The 22,025-nt window shown below is 38.5% G+C and overlaps 2 protein-coding genes across 2 annotated transcripts; one reads left to right on the forward strand and one right to left on the reverse strand.

The window, feature by feature from the left end:
- Positions 1-682: 682 nt before the first annotated feature.
- LOC120333304 (protein YIPF4-like) lies at positions 683-5,138 on the reverse strand. Its single transcript, XM_039400704.2, has 2 exons — positions 4,874-5,138; positions 683-2,247 (listed from the first exon to the last, which is right to left on the reverse strand). Exons 1-2 carry the CDS (start codon positions 5,027-5,029, stop codon positions 1,684-1,686), a joined length of 720 nt encoding a protein of 239 aa, XP_039256638.1. The 5' UTR covers positions 5,030-5,138; the 3' UTR covers positions 683-1,683.
- Positions 5,139-14,389: 9,251 nt separating this feature from the next.
- Positions 14,390-19,738, forward strand: LOC120333305 (uncharacterized). Its single transcript, XM_078119010.1, has 7 exons — positions 14,390-14,491; positions 15,287-15,403; positions 15,718-15,825; positions 16,336-16,425; positions 16,901-16,999; positions 17,511-17,608; positions 19,520-19,738. The coding sequence occupies exons 1-7, from the start codon at positions 14,455-14,457 to the stop codon at positions 19,538-19,540; spliced, it is 570 nt and encodes a 189-aa protein (XP_077975136.1). The 5' UTR covers positions 14,390-14,454; the 3' UTR covers positions 19,541-19,738.
- The last annotated feature ends 2,287 nt before the right edge of the window (positions 19,739-22,025 follow it).

Consider the following 22,025-nt stretch of genomic DNA (forward strand, 5'->3'; position numbering starts at 1 on the left):
GTATTTATCAGTGTCATGTCATAACTTGTATTTGTCACAATAGGTCTACGGGAGATAAATCAAAATAGTTTTTGTAGGCTATTGTCACTTTGTCATAGGCAGCAAGTGTTCGAGCGTATTACAAAAAAACGATATTAAACTGCAAATAATTTCCTAAAATCTTAATTTAATCGCGGACTCCCTGGAAATGCTTTGCGGACCACCGGTTGAGAGCCACTGTGCTATACTATCTCAGCGTTTGAGAGTTTCGCGAATGAAGGCATCAGAAATACAAAATTGTTTAATAACTTTTAATTGTTATATCAAACTGTAAGATATTTATTGATTTGCATTTAAATTGACTTCCCTACTGTTCTTGCATTATCGCCAATTTTATTACTTTCTATTGAAAACTAATCAAACAATCGCTAACCACTATTTATTAACATGCTATCGCGTTTCTTATCATAGTTGAAAAATGCTTGCCTGAAGAAGTCTGACCCCGGCCAGACGAAACAGCACAGAAATACATTTGTGTTAGCGAGCAGCAAGACTCTTGAATCAAATAGTAATACTGAAGGCGACAAAAGGAAACCTTCCTGAAGAGTAAAGCCTTCCCGATTGGGAAACTTGTTTTAGGAATCCTTGTTAGATAACTCAACTCATGCTTCCCCAATAGGGAAATTGCAGTCACGACCAGCAGTTGTTTGTTTTTCACTTTGTAATATATCGAGCATTAAAATATGAATTAGAATATATTTCTATACAGTAGAATAAGAAAGCCTTGCGCTAAATATTTTTGAAAAACAGCTCTACAGAATGGTCAGAAATATTTTGCTAATATTGAATAAATTTCACAGAAACCACATTTTGAAGCGAATATTCAGCACGAGCAAAATTACATGCAGTCACCAGGCATGTAAAGGCGGAGTCTGTGGCGCTTTGTACATATATTTCAAAATGCTGTAAACCATTTTTTTTTTTTATGGTGTCCAAGTCTTCAAAAGAAACATAAAATGATTTGTAAAGTGGTACTTTGTAGTTATCGGTAATCCCACGGTTGGGAACACAAAAATATCAGAGTGAGAAAGGATTGCCGTGGTACACAATCAAGGAAGACAATAGAACAATGCTGTGAACAGGAGTTTGGCTCGTTTGAGTACAATGGAGATGAAAAATATCTAAATTTTTGACAGAAATGCATTAGGATCAAAAAGTGATTGAACATGCAATTTAAGAAGGTCTGTATATGGCGAAAGATTTCGTAATCAAAAATTGATTTTATTCAAAGCTGAAAATTTTTTTACAACCCAGGGTCAAAGTTTAGGTTTTTCTGCACCAGAATTCTATAGTCAATTGTAAATTTTCCCAGACTCAACATGCAATATGATTTGATACTTAAATGCTACAGAACATTGTTACAGAATCTTCTTCTAGAATATTTCTAATCAGAAATATCTACAGAAGTCAGATCAGTACACCTGTATAATCCACAAGCTCATCAAATTTTGAAACCAGTTTTGCGGTCCTTCGAATTCAACCAAAAAAATTTTTTTTCAAATCAAATAAAGCTTTTCTTCAATTGCCCAGATACTTATTTTTAAAATTCTCAAACAAATCTAATTTTGACTAATTCAATTTTTCGTTTCAAACATCCTTTATTTTATATTAAAGCTAATTAAGTTTTAAAAAACGATGAAATCCTCACGCCCCTGTGTACAGAGATAAGAAATATATATACAACAGAAAAATTGGATAAATAATTAGCACTTTCTTATGTTTTAGCTCTTCACTAGCTAGGAGGGTGGCTGCACTAAACGACGCCCATAACACGCCTACCATCCTCAATAACATTGAAAGATAAAGCAAACTTTTCGTGGCCGATAACACAAGTGCAGTAACCACTAGAGGGAGTAACGAGTAACCAATAACGCCTAATGACTGGGAGTAAGTCACGTCTGCTCCAAGGACACGAGCAAGTAAAAATATCACCATAGAACCGAAAAACCATATCGTTATAATCCAGGAAACAACGTGAAATTGTCCATAAAGTGACACGAGTGAAAATAATAAAACTACGGCAAGAGGGCCCCAGAAATCGGGGCTGTTTTTTAGGACGGTTTGATCCAAACCAAAAGCTGGATGGGGTAAAAGTACACAGCGGACTTTGTAATAAATATCTTTAGGATCAATGTCAAGCTCTTCAAGCAAAGGTCTGTCTTCTTCATTTTCTTCATCGTCGTCAGTCTCTAGAAGCCAACCATAACCCTGAAATAGATAGGATAGGATTCACATATTTATTCTGGGGGAGAGGAAAACCGATAAGACAGGCCTCCCGTCCGGTTACCATACCCCTGTATAAGATAAGAATGATATATTATGTTTTATTCCGGAGACAGGAAAACGATAAGATAGTTTATTCATATGGGAACCACAACCTCTTGTTCGGTTACCAGTAGCCTGCATGTCGGGTATGGGATTAGTAAGTCAGTTGTTTGTTTCAGATGCACAGACTTTTCAATTCCATTTTCGAACATATTTATCCCCCTTGTAGGGTTATCGCAGATCATATCCTTAACGCTTTGCACCATGCGCCAATCCAATATAATTTTATTTGAAACCCTAATCAATCAGTGTTTACTAACACGCCTAGTCTCTAGAAGCCAACCATAACCCTAAAAGCATAAGATAATTTTATTTGAGTCAGTGTTTCTTAAACGGTTGGCGCGCCCCACAATGGGGACATAGACAATTTTTTTGAGGGGGGAGTGAAGCTAATTAAAAATTAAATTATTTGTTAGATTTGAACTTGCCCGCCTTATTTTGGATATTAACATTTCTTTGTTTTGAATATTTACGTTACATCCACGTATTTTCAACGTTTTTCGAATGAAACATATTTCGCCTCACTATCTGTTATCTGTAGCTTATTGTTAGCTAGGCATTTTTATGCAAGGGGTGCGAGACTTGACAAATTCTAAAAATGGGGCGCAGCTTAAAAAGTTTGAGAACCACTGAATCAAGTTAATCAGTATTTATTAATGCATTTCCACACTTATGATTCTTCATGGTCACAATTCCCAACCAGGGACGAATTCCTGCCCTGAGGGGAACTTTGACACTCTTGAAGAGGTATTTTGTTTGTATTTGCTCTAGTATTACCAATACAGAATGTTAATAAAGTCCCTTTACAATTTCAATTTTGTTATGAAGTCAGTTCTCAATATATCTTAACCAGGTTTGTTGTTTTTTAATCAGTAATTGTTCAAGTATTTTTACTTCATTAAATAAATCTGCGAGAGCCAAAACAATATATGGTATCGATAAATTCCCTTTGCAATTTTATGACTTTATGGACACCCCATATTTCTAAGTTCTTTATTATGCTAAAATACTTATTCATGCACACATTTTAAAATACTTAAACTGTACAAAAGTGGGAGAGTGACTCGCATGTAACACTAGCTAAAGATCCATTAAAGATTGAATAAATAAAGTTCTTTCTAGTGAGGGAGGAACAGAGAGTTCTAAAACAAGCGAAAGAAGGAATTTAACGAAAAAGATTGGGAACCCCTGTCTCTGTAAGGACTTGGCACTGCAGTAGGCTCATTTGGACTGGTTTTCAACTAAGTTACTGCAAAATTTAATACAGAGGAAATAATTCAATTGAAATCCGCCATGGTGCAAAAAATAGGGTGCTGCAGAAGTGTATGTACCAATATGAGAGTAACTAATTTTGTTTGGCTAATTTACATCAAGTTATGTAAAGGGACTGAAACCTATGGACTGGGGGTATATTCACTTGGCTAACACAGACAGTCCCCAAACTTGTATCGTAATAGAACTAAAATAAGGAGAATTGGAATAAAATTATGGTCTAACCCTAACTTGGTACACACAATATGAGAGTAAACAGAATAATAAAAATAGAATATATAGGACAAAACACACGGACAGTAATTGCCAAAACTGCAGTTATTTCTCCCATTTTCTCGTCGCAACGATTCCAATAGGAGAGAGATCGATAACGTCCGTCAGTTCTTTATCGTCGGCGCCAATGCCATTTCGGTCGATCGTGTGTATATTTGGCAAGCCTTATGACGTGATTGTGATGTCATAGTGATTTAATTTTTGGATGGCAGAGTCAGGTGAAGGTTAGGATTGGCATGTCAAAAAATTGTTATGCTACGCCTACTAGAAGTACGTTAGGTACGGAACTACACGAGACCCAAGAGTACTTGTGAAGCTATATTAAAAAAGTTTGAATTTGGTAATCGAGTAGGCATGGGTATACATATCTGAATATGAAGAGATTCATAAACATTTTACAATATACAAATTAATGCTTAAATGTGGATTTATTTTTATAGGGCAAAGTTGGAGTTGTACCGGTGCCACAGGTTACGGTACTGGTGAATAAATATCCATAATGAGTGTAACTATTCAGATACTTGACACAGTGACAGGCACTGGGGCACAGTTCTCAGATTAAAAGATTGTACCGATATGTGGTTTAATAATACAAACACTCTATTTGTCTCTGAAACGAGGGCATTAGGCACATTCGTCCATATGTCAGAGTCAGATCGCACCATGCACGTCTCCGTGATAATTCAAATCAATCTTGAACTCTTGAATGAGTACGGCACAGTTCTCATATTCTAAAAATAGTCCCCACAAATTAAACGACATCGATTATAACTTGGGCCTCCAAATCCTAAAATCGTCACTGCGCGATGCAGGCAATGAGCTACGGCAAATGAGAGCGCAATTTAAAATCTTCACCATTCAGCCAATGGATTTCATAGAAAATATTCAATTTACAATACCTATAATAGAGCAAGGTTAGAGATAAACATTTGAACCATTTCCCAAAACTGTAATAAACCGTCACCTTATTCTGAAAAAACGATCCCACCGCTCCGTCGCCATAACTTTTTGTTCCCGTGGCTGTAGGATATGTGGTTGTCATGTCTCCGGTTAGAGATTCATCTGGTATATCCAGCGACACTTCCGCTTGTGACAAAAGCGCCTGGGTGTCTTGAGACATTGTCGAAAATATTATAAACAGCCAAAATGTGAGCGAAATATTAGCAATTCGGCGAGCAGCGACAGAGCAGGCGAACGTCAAAGTTTTCTTCAAAAAGCTCCACGGAATCATTGACAATGTACTGACCTCTAGTGGAAACACAAAGGTGCATTATTAGTGACTCGGCGGCTGTAAGCGGGGGGGGGGGGGGGGGAGGGGACTGGCAGATAACCATGACAACTATGGCACAAATACGGTAGCGTCTAAGTGACTGGAGCACCATATTACAAGCTGATTTGGACGGTACCGGCACTGTGCTGATGCGTGGTTCATAAAGGCTGGAGACGAATTTGTACAAAGAGAGCTGCAAAACATTTAAAAGTAGTAACTGTACACTCTGAACTTTTTGTTTTTCTGCCCCTTTACAGTACTTTATTTATAGAGCATCACATACCTGCTCTGGGTAATGTACGACAGATGTATCCAATCTGCGGCCAGTGGTGCGATTCAAATTTTTTGTCAGCCGGTTCCATCACGAAAGTCATATTTTTCAGCCGATTCTCAAAAATCGGTCTGTCACATAAGATGAAAAAATCCATTCACAGTAACCAGTAATGCTAACCGGTTCGCTGATCTCACAAAATTCTGTGAGGCGGTTCTATAGAACCGGTGCGAACTGGCTGAATCCCATCACTGTGTGCGGCCCGTGGAACGAGTTTTTAATTTCGTTTAATCTGGCACGTGCGAGTAGGCTACTTCCTATCCCTTTGCGTTGCAAAGCCTATACCTGAGTATAATTCATACTATATGCCTATGGCGTTGCAATGACCTAACAAATAGTGCGAATTGAAAACGCATGTCATAAGATCAATAACCAAAATGTTTGTGTCTGCAACTACTGGAAAGCCTATGTTGACCCCGGTTATCTGTATCTGACCCGCTTGTATTGCAGGCTGTGCACCGTTGATGTACGGTAGTGCTTCACGTGGATTCCGGTCTTCGCGTTATTACACAATGTTTTCTCGATGTGTTTTCATTTAAGTAAAAACTGAAATTACGTGTATAGTCTTGTGTGACTGATTGTGGTGATGGTTGGTCAGCAATGGCTGTGGGCCTATGCCCTTTCCCGCTCGTCTTGTCGAAATAATACAAACATTTCATGCTCACTTGACTTTACATTTATCCATTCTCATGTATAATTAATAAATAAGCAACGGCAAATCGTTTAATAGAATTGATTGGGTAATTTTTCTAGAGGAGATGAAAGCCTATGATATGAGTTAATTTCACATCGATTTCTGACATCTCATAGATTTCCAACCAAGCCCTGGTTAGGTTAGAGATGTTCTAAGTTTCCTCGAGTCATGTACCTATTTGCTACAACTAGTAATGTTTGTACACAAATTGAGGGTAAAAATAAACCAATGAACCAAGATGGCGGACATCGGAACGTAGTATGCGTACCAGGTTAAGATTAGGCCATAATTTCTTTCCAATTTTCCTTATTTTAGTTTCATTTCGAGTTCGGGGATTAGCCAAGTTACTCCAGTAGTATTTGAAATTACGGAATTATAGCCTCCTGAAATTATGGCCTAACACCAACCTGGTACACATATTATGTTCCGGTGTCCGCCATCTTGGTTCACATACTTCGGGAGTACCAAAATAAGCACACATCAAGATAATTTAACGAGCAACGACAACCGTGTGTCCACATCTAATTCAAAGTAAGGTCGAAAATTTCACTTTTGCACTCTAGTTATTCTCGGTGGGTAGGACTTCCGGCGAACTTGCCAACCAAAGTCCGCCCCCCTATATACTACTTCAGGTTTGACGAAACAAGGGAACCATTTCCAATGGCGATGAAGTTTGAATGATTTTAGGTGAGCCAGATTGACCTTTCTGGATTTCTAATCATGAAATCCTTGGTGAAAGCTTGAACTCGGCAATAAGTTACGTCTGTAGCATTACGATACAATGTAATATACTCACGAGGTGGTTGATTATCCCCGTGTTGCGATTGAGGATTTGGTTGGTTCGGGTTTCTTCCTGATGTTGAGAAAGAGGTCTCATTTAGTGTTTGAGCTTGCTCTGAAATGATAAGTTTCAACTCGGGTTAGAGCCGGTTCACATACAAGTCTAGTGGTAGTACTCGGAGATTTCCGGAATTCAGCTAGAACAGACATGGGCGAAGTGCGGCCCGCGAGGCAAATCCGGCCCGCCTGATGCTACTACAACCAAATTGAAATCAAAATTTTGAAGTTTTAGCTAAAAATAGTTTTAAGAATTGTTGAGATTGCGCTTAAATTTAGTTTTGGCACGAGGCTTATTGTTTTTCATCTTTGCTTCGTAACACTGTTAATATTGTTCATAAAATGTAACTTCTTACGTCACACTTACATGGCCCGCCCCTGATCCAAAAACTTTGCCCACCCCTGAGCTAGAAGGTGAGCCTGCGTTGTTACAATGAAGATAGAGAATAAGAAACTCACCATTTCCTGCGCCGTGTCTGCTTGATGGAGGCACTTCATGTGGTAGTCGAGGTTGCTCTGAAATGATAAATTTCCACACAATTATCGGTAGGCAATCTCGCTTGATAAGTTTTTATTCAATGCAAGAACAGCTATTCCATATTACTATATCCTGTTCCAATAAAAAGTCCAACAGAGTTCTCAAGATATTCACTGAAAAATACGACCTAATCGTGAAAAGAAGAATCGACCTAAAGTACGAACCGCGTACGCCAAAGCATTTTGTGCACCCCCTTGCCCCTGGCGAATGTTGTGAAAATTGAATACAGGAACATACCAAATTTAGTCTGAGGGTAAGTTTGTCGATTAAACCAGGCTTTTTCTTTCTTGAATTTTTGACGATAGAGCCGGTGAACACATCCAAAATCGTGCCGAACTCATAGCTCTGAAAACAAGATCGGAAGAACCCGTGCGACCCTTTAGAATCCCACCGCCGGATCCTTATTTCTAGAACACTGGTCCTCAACCAGTGGGCCATGGTCCATTGTTGTGCCACAGCAACATTTCCAGGTGGGCCACAAACCTATTGAAAATTGCTAGATTTATTGATAAATACAGTTTCATTTGTGTTACTATATTTATCACCCGTTTGTACTGCGATGAAAAAATAAAACAAAAATTAATAAATAAGCAACGGCAAATCGTTTAATAGAATCGATTAGTTAATAATTCTAGAGGAGATGGAAGCCTATTATATGAGTTAATTTCACATCGATTTCTCATAGGTTCACAACCAAGCCATGGTTAGGTTGGATGTTCTAAGTTTCCCCGAGTCATGTACCTATTTGCTACAAGCAATAAAATTTGTACACAAATTGAGGGAAAAAATAGGCACACATGACGCATCAATATAATTTAACCAGCAGCGACAACCATGTTTCCTTTTTTCTAATTTAAGGTAACGTCGAAAAATTTACCTTCGCACTCTAGTTATTATCGGCGGGTAGGACTTCCGGCGGACTTGCCAACCAAAGTTCGCCCCGTATATATATATTACTTCAAGTTTGAAGAGACAAGGGAACCATTTCCAATGAGAAGTTTGAATAATTTTAAAGTGAGCCAGATTGACCTTTCTGGATTTCTAATCATGAAATCCTTGATGAAAGCTTGAAGTCTACAATATAAGTTACGTCTGTAGCATTACCATACAATGTAATATACTCACGAGGTGGTTGATCATCCCCGTGTTGCGATTGAGGATTTGGTTGGTTCGGGTTTCTTCCTGATGTTGAGAAAGAGGTCTCATTTAGTGCTTGAGCCTAGTCTAGTGGCAATACTAAGAGATTTCCGAAATCCAGCATAAACAGACATGGGCAAAAAATGTGAGTTCCATTATACGTACCGCGCCATATCCGAGTGATGTATTCTCGTAATCCCATTTTATAGGTAAAGTTAGATTTATTTAAATATATAAGTTATAACTGCCGGGAGACACCATACAGGACTCACAAAAAAGAGATTTTCTCTATATTCCAATGTAAATTTAGTTCTGTATCTCAAAATAGATAGGAAGCATTGCTTGACAACCGTCTGATGTAATAACGAGATAGTGATCAGAGACCGCCGACTTATCAATCTAGAGACGCACACATACTCAGCACATGCGCGCTATCGCCTCAAAAATCTAGGTCATACACGTTCTCTCGCTTTGCAAAAATCTAGATCTCTTCATCACTAATTAAATAATAACTCGCTAATTATACGACATAATTCATCCAAAATCAATAGGCTCCTGGTCCGAGATATCGTGAATGCACAAGCAATTTGGAGCAGATTCAACCGCGCTTTCTTAAGATATCGCGTTCATCTAACACATTGGTTCCCAACCGCCGGTCCGCGAAAAATTTCGTTGTCTTGTTTTTTTAATCCGTCTCAATCGCTTTGCCAAATACAAGGTTGCGTTGGTTTATTGCGCAATTTCTCTTCTGCAGTCATATTGCGACGTCTTTCGCGACATCTTGGCGCCGAGCAATCACACTTTATGCTTTTTGGCTCCGATTCATCGCGAATGCGCTCCATCAAATCTCGCAAGATTCAGAAACCTAAAAATCGGCGCGCGTGCTTTCTTGTTTTGCGTTCTTTTCCTGATTAATAGGATCATCCATATAAACGTTATGCATATTTCTTCGTTTAAACCAGAAAACAGTCAAGAACTGTATAATACTCCAGTAAGATATGAACTTGTTGCGACCCTGCAGGTGGTTACGCGTCGCGCAAAAAAAGCATGGGCCGTAGAGATGTTTTCTAGTATTTTGAGCAGACACAGTAGAATTTTGAGCCTGATGCCGAGTTATCGACGACTTTGTCATTGTAACGTAAATTCATCTGCTTGAGGCGTCATTCAACTGCAGGGGGGTAATATGATGAACCCGATGAAAAAGGAGGAGCTTGATCAAAATTGTGATCCTACTTTACAGTCCAGATTTAAAAAAGAATTACTTGACACAATTTTGGATATCTCTTGATAAGAATTACCGTCGCTAAGTAATCGAGCAGTCAAACTGTTGTGCGTATTTTCAACCAGTTACTGCGTTATACAAAAAAGTTTCATCACTAGATTCAATTAAAACGAAGCAAAGAAATCGGCTGCACGCTGATTTGGCATGTATTATACGTGTTTTTTTGTGTGAGATGTTTTACGCGTGCCTTTCTTACGCATAATGGAAGCCCAGCACTGAATTACGCAAATATATGGTATTATTTTCTGTTTCACCCATTTCAATTTTTTCGCGGCACATTATTTGATAGTTTTTCTCCGCGTGGAATGTTTTTAAGTGTGCCCTTTTTCCCTAGAACAGCGTTTCCCAAACTGTGTTCCGCGTCTTCCGAGTGTTCCGTGGAAAATGGATCAAAATTACGACTAAATTGGTCGGCATCGCGATCGCGAAGTTGGCGACCGTTCAATATCGCGTCACCGTCGGCCTAACCTTTCGAGGGTAGTGGTATTATCGTTAACTGTCCGCCTAGCTTGTTTACTGTCTAGTTCAGGGGTCACCAAACTACGGCCCGCGTCGTCATTTTATCCGGCCCGCAATAACACACAAAAGTGGCCAAATATTTTTCCAAGAAAAATTTTCTCGAGCATCGTCTTCCTTGTTTATTTCGTAACATTGGCCAATCAGCAAGATGCAGAAAAAATGACGTAATAATGGGCCTTTTCGCATCCGCTCAGACACTTTGGTCACCCTGACAGATTTTCAGTCGTGGTTGTAAAAAATACTTCATTTTTTGCGATTCTGAATGCTATTCGTTAGTTTCTGGTTGTGTTTGGGAAATTTAAGTATGAATCAAATAAGTCAATCATCATTTGCCTCTTTAGGAGTTGTAGTTTTAATAGTAGTAATGAAAAATTAGTCTAAGAAATAGCTGTGACAAAATGGGCTAAAATTTTCTACGGGAGGCAACGTTTTCTGCGAAAGATGCACTCGCCGAAACTGTTTACGTCTTCGTGCTAAAATGAACGTCGAATGTGCATTTTGCGCTAACAGTACTGTAATCCCTCGCGCACTGGTCCAATTTCATTCTTTTTGACAAAAATATTTGTCCGGCCCGTTTCAACACAGTTTGAGTCATACCCGGCCCGCGTTCCAAAAATTTTGGTGACCCCTGGTCTAGTTCATTATCAAGTTGACACTAATCATTTTGGTTTTGCTATTTACTATAGGCCAAGTTATGCATAACGGCCCCCGTGCAATTTTTCTGATGACTCGCGGTCCACTAAAGAAATGGGAGCAAACAGCAACGCGGTATATCAAGCATTGATATATTGAATGACATTGACACAGTTCAATGAGATGGGTGCTCTTGCTTGGCTCTAGTTCTTCTATCTTGGGTTCTGTTTTGGATAATGCAACTTTCATATCGTAACTCACGTCCATTCTGTTTCAACATTTTGTTTCAATAGCGAGTAATGAAGAAAAAGCTGCCTCACATTCGTAAGTTGTTGCAAATGGAATGATCATTTTTAGTGCCATCTCAGCGACATCAGGATAAGACTGTGGTTTTTGTTGTCCTCGGGAACTTATCACAGCTAAACCAAAATTTGAATCGTTATATCTAAATACGCTCTGATCTCCTGACTTGCCACGTTCACCAACGTTTTTTACGTAATAATGTCTTCGGTAGAGCGTGTCGTGCTTTGGAGAAACACTGTAAAAGCATGACATCAAAACTTTACTTTAAGTATAAGTATAAGTTTATTTCGACTCCATAATCAGCAATAGACGATAAAAAAATAGATAAAAACAAAAGTAAAAGTAACTGATTATAGAATCGGGAAAGCGAACAAAACCTAGAGTAAGGTTTGAAACGTACATATTTTAGATGGAAAGGTATTGATAAAAGAAGTAGTACGTGTTCGCTCATCCAAAAGTAAAAAAAACTAATTAAGGCACGCACGCACACACAGACACACACAATCATCGAGACATTATACTGTCGGAAGCGAAAAAAGCGAGACTTGAAAGAGACTTTAAATCAAAGTGCTTCTGCGCCGAGGTTAAAGTTGTCTCGCGGTCCCCCTAAAATCGTTTCGCGGACCCCAGTTTGTGAACCAATGCTATAGGCAAACGTGTAAAAGTAAAAAGTCAGCTCTTCGCCCCCCATCTCTGCCTGATTTTACTTTGAAATGCCGAAAAAATTACTCATGTTCGCTAAACTTGATTCAGCAGATAAATAAACTGCAGGTCTGCAGCTCGCGAAATTGCAGCAAGAACTTCTATCTCCCTTGTTACGTAACATCAAAGGCATTAGGTAATAGAAAGTGAACGACATAGAAAAGAAAAATGAGTACCGGTATATTGATTCATATACAGAGCATTTGCAATATGTAAAACATTCATTCCAATTTTAGTTATGTTTAACACAATTTTGTTAGTTTTCGCGGTGTATATGACGACTTTAGTGCGTCTCGGCACACCCGTTGGGAACCGCTGAATTGCACCATTTTTACCCTTCCATTTTTTGGTGTTCCGCGGGGCGAGATAAAAAGCGTAAGTGTTCCGTGGTCGAAAAAGTTTGGGAAACGCTGCTCTAGAAGAATATTGAGTGCCCGACCATGTATTGTATACGCAAATATATGTTATTCGTTCCGGTCATTTCAATTTTTGCCGTTCCGCGAGTACATTTAATTTAACTTTACCGGTCCGCCAGGGTAGAAAGGTTGGGAACTACAGATCTAACAGACAAACGAACACACTGACCAATACCTATCTAACATACTTACTGATACTTACTGATCAAGATCGATAAGTTATAATAATACCAAAACGTCGATCGGTAAAGCTTTAAAACTCAGGCACCTATAGTCAATAAAGATCGGGACCATGAATTCATCCCATTTCTAACTTACTGTCAAATGACATCCCAATATGCCTTAAACGTAGGCGATTTGTTAAATTTGGTGATTTGTTACTGCGCTTAATTATGGCGGTATTCTGAAATTGTTGAATATATTGACCACTTGGTGTTTAGGCAGATACATTGTAGATAATTGCCTTCAAGAAGCGAAATGACGTCATGGCACAAGCAGGCTCGACTGCAGGGATACGTTTATAAATGAGAGCAACAGAAAAAATAGATACATATTATTTCAATATTATTTTTAACAGCTGAGTGGGTGAATGTAATTGATTCGTTCATCATTAAGAATCAAAATGTCGTATGAATATCGATATAGAGAAGTCTCTGCCCACGGACTGACGCCATGGCACAAGCAGACTTAACTGCAGAGATATGTCCATAATTATAAAAGCAAAGCAAAATATTAGAGAAATAATATTTCAATATATCTTTTAGCAGGTGAGTGGGTGAATTTAATTGATTCGTTCATCGTTAAGAAAATGACGTGTATATCCACATCGCATACATTTTCATAATTGAACAGGAAGATGAGTCAGCAATGGTGTGTAATACAGGTGATCGAGTCTTTGATATCCACAATGATATAAGGAAGTAAGTACAGTAGGCAAAATCTGCTGGGCGACATCTATCAGCCAAACATTCGCATATTTGTATTTTAGTATTAATTACAGTAATAATTCTGGGAGCAAACACGCAGAGGCGATTGAATTAGTATCAGACAGCTAAGATCTGCGGTATCAAATAAAACGGGAAGGTTAGATCCGCCACAGCCGAACAATAAATTGAATAATAATTACGGCTGGGCATTTTTGAATACCTGGGGATTTTAGAATCGAATCGAATATGATTTCGAATCGAATCTCGAATACTTGGAAATATATAATTGCAAGCGAGTGTAATTGGTCCTGTCAACAAATGAATTACTGAGAACATAGAATACATCACCCAGACAGATTACTGAGTGTTCACAAACAATAAGAAACACGTTTAATCAATAAATAACTACAGAAAATAGTCATATGTCAGGATTGCGTTGAAAAATTATGGCTTCAATATAAAAAAAACTGGGAATTTACCTAGACCATTAGCGCGAAGAAACAAAACAAGATGGCGGCAATTCGAAATTTTACTCTGAACCGATTCGAATACTTTACTATTCGATTCGAATATTCCCAGCCCTAATAATAATACAATCAATCGCGTATCCAGCCCACATTTTTTGGATAAAAACATAATACGACGCTCACTCGTGCATTTTGCCCCGAACAAAGTCAGATAATAGTTGCCACTGGTATCTAACAACATCTTAGAAATAACTCTACAGACGTACAGACGCTGTCGAAATTATCCGAGACATATGAGCGCGCATTTCATCGATCTCGTTTGGTTCATTTGGTGAAAGGAATATTGATAGCAAGCCAGGAAACGTCCGGTTTTTAGTAAACCGTTCAGCCGCAACTGTCATTTTTAATTCATTCTATATTATGTTTGTTTTAAAATGTTTTCTCAGTATCTAGGAGGAATAAACTGCTGATTAACGAAGTAGACAAAAGAATGGGATTTCTAGAATACGCCAGGTGGATATGGCGCGGTATGTATAAATATCTAACCACGGCCTGACGTCCGATCACCATTCCATCTCGGGTATGGGATTAGTTGGTTTTTTATTTTTGAAAGCATGGACTTGATGGTGGAGAAAGCCGTAACCGACCAGCGGTTACGTGAACCACCCTACGGCGGCGAGAAGTTCAGCAATCCTCTCGCACATGACTAACCCCGCATGGGATTCGAACCCACGCGTAATCAGGGGTGCGGTGGCGAGCGTATTGCTAACGCTTAGCACGATGGGCCACACCGCCGCACAAATTTACAAATAAGGATAGATAGGGATAAAAAAAATAGTTTATATTTCATGGAGGGGAAAGTCGATTGAGAAAACTTAATCACATGGCGAAACACAGCCTCACGTCCGGTTTGCAGTCCATGTCGGCCATGGGATTAGTTAGCCCGTTATTTGATTTCAGATGCATGAACATGGTTGTGGACGAGGCCGTAACTGAACAGCAGTTATGTGAACCATCCTAGTAGGGCGATTAACACAACAATCCTGTAGTGTAGCGAATAATTATCTGAAGAGTAATGCTCACTAATTTAAAATAATATTTGTTCCTAAGCCATCATACCTCGATTTACAATTATACAAGATGTTCATAAAGTCCCTTTGCAATTCCAATCTTGACCAGGTTTGTTGTTTGTTAAACAGTAATCGTTTAAGTGTTTTTCTATTTAATACATCTGTCATGGCCAAAACAATATAAGGTATCGATAAGATCCCTTTGCAATTTTGAAACGTTTTAAGACTTTATGAACGACCTATATTTTCCAGCTGGTATTGGCGCTCTGAGATCTGGCGGGAGCGTACTTTGGACTCATGGTATACGGAGAATACTACTTGGAGCCTCAAGTAACCCCGCAGCAGTTGACGGAAAAAATGTTGATAGAGGTGTGGTTATTGGGCACGAATTCTTCTTCTCTTACTGATTATTGTTGTGAAAAAATCGCTAGATTTCTGTTGACCCTAAGGCAGTTATTCCCAAACCGCGGCCGGCGGTCGGCGGGCCACATACGACCCTTGTAACGATCATATTTGGCCCGCCGACGTTTTTTTTTGCATATTGAATACTGCCAATTGTTACGTCATTATCACAGTTTAAGTATTCGTAACAATTGAATTATACTGGTACCGGGCTCCTATAAACGGGTCGTAGTTCATTAATCAATCCCTGGCTTACTTTATGTTGGGATTGCATTTTTCAGGAAATATATTGGGAAATCTGTTGATCTTTTTTTGGGAACATGGTATCCGGAGACTGTTCGGAGCTCAACAAGACCGTGCAGAAATTGACGGAGAGGTTATTGTCCAAGGTGAGAGATTGTTGTGAAATTTTCCGTTTGTCGAAATGTGTTTCCGATTTTTCAGACCGGGCGTATGCGACCTTTAGGAGGGCCGGATACAAATAACTGGGTGAAACCGCGGGCTGCACTTTTTATTTCAACATATATACCCACCTTTAGTAGTTGCAGGCATAGATAATGAATCGGACTCGGGTATTCGATTTGCAGCGTGAAGGGATTGGAATTACTCGTACGTATCATATTAAAAACTCGTTTGGCGGACACGCCATTCGCGAATATGACGAAATGGTAATCGTAACATGACGTACTGTTTTCTGCATTTACCAACTGAACTATCAACTTATATGACATAGCTAATGTACATACTAACCGTAGATAATGCATCGTTATCGATAAATTCACAATTGCATTTGCAAATTTAAAATTTACGTAATAATATTGATGACGTCACGCTATAATTATTAATTCACAAGAACTTCAAATTTGCAACGATAACTGTGTGGCAATTTATCGTTACAGAGCAACCTCAACCACCAAATGAAGCATCTTCGTCACCGCCAAGAAGAAATCCGGTCCAACCAAATCGTCAACAACGGCATGACGAAAATGGTAGCTTACTCTCTATCATAAGAACGCTGAGTAAATTAAAACTTCTCGAGTCAATTAAAATTACTGTATTTAATGACTCGGATGTATTTTATGCTTTTTATTTGAAAAATAGGCGCTCCAGAAGTATGTGCACCAAGATTTCGCACAACCGGAATCCTAACGGGTACACACATACTATGTTCAAGTTGTGTAAAAATATTGCGTTATCTATGGAATGTATAGACAATGTCATATTTGAATTACCGCGGCTTGTAGCCACATTTCGATAGTGCCGTTTTCAAAATTTATTCGTGCTGTTATTGCTTCTTTTGACAGTTACCAAATTAGCCAAGTCAGTAGTTTAATAGGTATTTCTCCCGGAGCCCTGAAGCACTTTGGGAATCTGTGTCCTAGCTGAATTCCAGAAATCTCCGAGTAGTACCACTAAGCTTGTATGCAAACCGGCCTTAATCTGAGTTAAAACTTATCATTTCAGAGCAAGCTCAACAACCAAATGTAGCGTCTTCGTCAACGCCAAAAAGAAACCCGGGCCAACCAAATTCTCGCCCATCGAATGTGGAAGATGTGCCGACTGGTAAGTGGTTACTTCTATCAGTTAGCGGTCCCAATGACAGAGCCCGAAAAATAAAGTAATAATAGAAACACAAAAAACGACTACAGTTTTTAAAAGCAATTTTGTGGCATTTGCATTACAATTCTTACGTTTCTTTTCACACCCTTTCGCTCTACTATCATTGAACGATCGATTTAAATTTCGTCGTTTCCCAGCTTACTATCAATAATCCTTTCACCCAATGAACCAACCAATAAAGACGAAAATGCGGGAATATATAGACCGGAATAACTCTGACAGCTGTTACATATTGTTAGATATATGTGGCTACTTTTATCTAGATTTGATCCACACAAATAATCATCATATCATTTTCGTATCACTCGTACGATTTAACCAAGGGACAATGTATTTGACATGGCTGGTAATCTTTTATGAAATGTAGATAAATCTTATACTAAATTATCTATCAGATAACTTTTTTTGACATGATTTGAGTCTGATTATTATCTTTTATCTCATTTTGCTGCAGGAAAACATCCGCCCAATATCATTATTTCTGGTGGCGATTTCTATCAACCGGCTATAGGTGCTCGGGATGTAATTTATCATAACAATTTTACCAAAAAGGTAATTTAAAAAAATTCTTTTATATTGCGTATTAGTTACTGCTTGTACTTGTACAGTCAAATTTTGTAACAGTATATATTAAATTAAAACATTCACCTAGTTAAGGCATCTCCAGATTTCACTGAGAAATAAAAACTCACAAGAACCGGACTCGGGGGACAAAACATTGCCAGAAGCAGTGTTTCCCAAACTTTTTAGGCCGCGGACCCTGTTTGTGAATCCTATTTTTTACGGACTCCCATCCAACGCGTATCAATTTATGTGCCCAACCAACGAGGATGAATAATGTTTCATCTGGATTTAGAACACATCAACACAAATGAAATTAATGTGAAGAATCAATTTGTGACAAGAAAATTCATAGGCCCAACTCTATGGCAACGATTCCATACAGTTTTACATATTATGCTTGGCCGAAATGAAACTCATGAAAGTCTGAATCCATACATACTAACGGTAAATATTAGTAGGCTAAGGGCAATGCGATAAAATTATGATCTATTTGTACCTTGATGTCCAAACTGTCGGTACTAATTGAACACGTGGAACTAATTTATTTGTGTATTCTTGGATAGTCTCACACAATTAACTTGGTTTCACGCTTCTTTCTTGCCACAACGGTGCTCAAATTACCTTGGCAAAGTCGCACAAGTTTTCGACTGGTGATAATGATAACTCAATACCGTTCTGTGTAGCTCTGTGACGGAGGTCTTCCTCACATACGCTAAAAGCAAGGATCGTCTTCATCTCGTTTACGAATGTCTATGTGACAGTGAAATATATATATTTCAGACTCCTAATATCGCTGCGGACCCCCTTTGTTGTCGTCGCGTACCCCCAGGGGTCCGCGGACCCCAGTTTGGGAAACCCTGCCTAAAGTATTTGCGCTGATATTTGTCAATTTGAACGTTTTGAACACATACGATGTTGCTCCTTTTCCGTCCGGTAAATGAACTTTAAAGAACGCGTTCTCTTTTGTATGAAACTCACTGATAATTGGTATCCTCATTTCAGAAATTATGTCACTGTAAAAGTTACATTAACACGACACGGCTTACCCAAATCTAATACAGTGAACACCCCCCCTAAAATTTCAAACACCCCCCAATTTTCAGGTGTGACACCATACTTCAATTCCGTAAATGAAAATTTATTTGGTTATTTAGAAAGTGGCTTATATGTCGGTGTAGATGGTTAGTTAAATACAAAACACATTTTTATAAGCTACAAATAGTATTATCGCCCCTGCTGGAGAATATATATATATATATTTTTTTTTTTGAGATTTTTATGGACACCCTGTATATTTGCGTGATATAATGCAATGTCGGGCACTCACTATACTTCTAATACACAATTTTGAAAACGTCAAATATAATTCTAGGTGTCTGTGGTGCACAACTCATTTGCTGTGGTCGACTAAAGTCCAAAACGCATTTCATTATCTAGCCTGCTTCAAACTAGTAGGCTTACCATAGATTACATATCTTCTAGCATTCTAGGTCGTTTTACGGTTCTTACGAATATATATATATATATAGTTTGTGTCAGCGATTTACAATCTTTTATGTGGCGTGGCCCCCGCCCGGAGGATTTTGGCACTCATGGCGCCGTTTGTCATTATAGTTGTGTTTATAGTGTTATTTTCAGTGGTAGATCCTAATCACTTCATATCCACAAAATTCGTTCATTCACAATGTGAAAACAACCTGTGAGAAAACCATTTCAAGCAATGAAACCGGAAAAACTGGAAGTTTCTTGTAAAAGGGGAAAAGTGAAATCAGTTTTGAGTCTGGCACTGTGCCCCCTCCTCCGTCAACTGTTCTGTTGTCTTCTGGAGGAGGGGGACACTGGCACCAACTGGGGACCACTGGTTTAGATATCGTTACTCATCATGTTTCTATATTACAGAAAGGAAAGGATTCGAAATAAGAGAGATTCGGCGTCTGATTTGAGGAAGGTGTGGCGAACCACTTAACTGATAGCCGTTATGAGTCACAATTGTTTTGTTTATGTTTTTGTCACGCATGATTACTTACGTGCTTTTCTTACGATAACTTGTCATTCTGTTTTCTGTTCGCTTGTCGTTAACATTGCTTTGTTATGGAATAAACATCAACATAATTGAAAGTCTTTTTCTTGTTAGAAAGAAGTTAGTTCGCTTCAAAGGTATATCCACACCAGCGGTACTAATCTATACTGCAAATGCTGAGCTTATTACCCAACTTCATCTAGTGAAATTGTTTCCTAAAATAATATTTTTTGCACACTAACACAAATATATTTCTGTAATGTCTCGTCTGACCAAAGTCAGAATATATAGCGCATGATAAAGTCTATTCGTGATTTTCCGTAATGAGCACAGTAACACAGGTAATAGGTATCTGTATATAATCCGAGTTGGCAAATTTGGCGACTAAAAAAAATTGATAGACGCCCACTGCTGTGTAAATATATATATATATATTAGTTGAAAAGAGAAAATCGAAGATGTAACTAAGTATAGAATACCTGGCAGATGTAACAATATGTTCTAAATTTAGGCTTTCCATATATGGGAAACAAAAAACCGGGGTAGTACGGGTTGGTCAAACCTAGGTTCGATTCCGAAGCTTAGTAACATTCAACTCGTATGTATATTAGTAACCTTTAAACGAGAATATCGGTCGGAGACCGAAGACTTATCGATCGAAACTGCGGTTTTTGATTCATGACTCTGACACCGCGTGTCGCATCACTAATTAATGAATAACTCGCTATTTATACGACATAATCCATCCAAAATCAATAGGCTTCTGGTCTGAGATATGATGAATGCACACGCAATTTGGAGCAGATTCAACCTCGCCTTCTTGAGATATCGCGTTCATCTAACAGACAAACAAACAGACAGACAAATACCTATCAACATACTTACCGATCTTAGGATCGATAAGTAATCATTGGATAAAGTACAATTTTTTTTCAGTATTTTGAATAATTTAACATCAAATTGACGCAAACCAGCGATAATCGTTGAAAAAGCAACTTTGTATTGTTTCAAATACATATAAAATATGACTGACATACTGTATAATCTAGACATTGAAGTTTACTGGGCGGGACGCCGGAAGAGCTTGTCAAAATCGGGACGGTCCCGGGTAAACCAGGACGCATGGCGGGCGTCTATTTATATTGCGTGTTTATATTATTCTCTCAATAAAGATTAGTAAAAAAAGCCACTGTCAAGATAAGGCGACTTTTTAATTTTAGAAGGGCTGCAGTCTTTTCTGATCAAGAATAACTGCCAAACTGATAACGCTCACACTGTCAAGTCTATCAGTAAAGGTTACACGAGACTAACTCCCAATCCTTATTAAATGGATGTTTTCCCGGGCTTCGATATCCTTGTTCATTACCGTAATAATGACCAATCAGCAAAATTTCAACGATGACGTAATTATAATTTTTGCTCTCGTCCAGACATTTCGTTGGTTCAGAGAGATATTAAAACAGGGTTGTAAACATTGCCTCGTTTTCGCAGTTTTGCGGGTTGATTGTCACTTTTAAATTAGTTATAATTCAGCTAATTTAAATGTCAATGTGCCTCCCTGGAAGCTTTCGTTTAGTTCCGTAAACGCTGCGATAGACTTACCTGGAAGCGCGCCTGGTTGTACCTTTGTGCAAGTATATCCATATAGAATAATGCTAGAATGCTGTGGCAGAAACCAAAACGTAGTCAGCTTCAGTCGCCAATTTAACCATATACTGTATTCCTGCAGCCTTGTGTATTTTAAAAATATTACAGTACTGTTAACGTAACGCCCTCTTAAATGATTACTTATTGGAACTTTCATTCCGGTTACGATCACTGGATACCCGATATTATTCCGACGTATGGAAATTGGGTTTCTGCCAAACATGCAATACTCCGATATATTGTGCGCGGATAACTGTAACCATCTACTTCTGCAGAAACTAAGTGTTGCCTCTTTCTACGAGAATAATAGAATAATGTTGGATGTCCGAATTTCCGAAGAATTAGGAAAATACAGAATTTCTGATTCCGACAAAATCATACAAAACTCCACTTCATTTGCGTTTACAGAATCTGTATAGCATAGGGGTCAGCAAAGAGACAAAAAATTTTGCCCGCCTAAACCATTTTAGTGTGGCGTAAAAACTTACATTTCATGAACTATATCTGCAGTTTTACATGAGCAAAATTGAAAAACAATAAACCTTGCGACAAAACTAAGAGATATTTTAGTTAAAACATCAAATTCTGGTTTTAGTTTGGTTGTGGCAGCATCGGGCGGGCCAGACAGTATTATCCAACGGGCCGACCCGGACTGTAGTTTGTCAGTATCTGCAGTAAATCATCGACTGGTACAGAGACTAGGAGTTGTGTCTTTCCATGGAAAACACAAAACATACG

This window comes from Styela clava, chromosome 13 (assembly GCF_964204865.1).
Source record: "Styela clava chromosome 13, kaStyClav1.hap1.2, whole genome shotgun sequence".
In the NCBI taxonomy this organism is placed as follows: Eukaryota; Metazoa; Chordata; class Ascidiacea; order Stolidobranchia; family Styelidae; genus Styela; species Styela clava.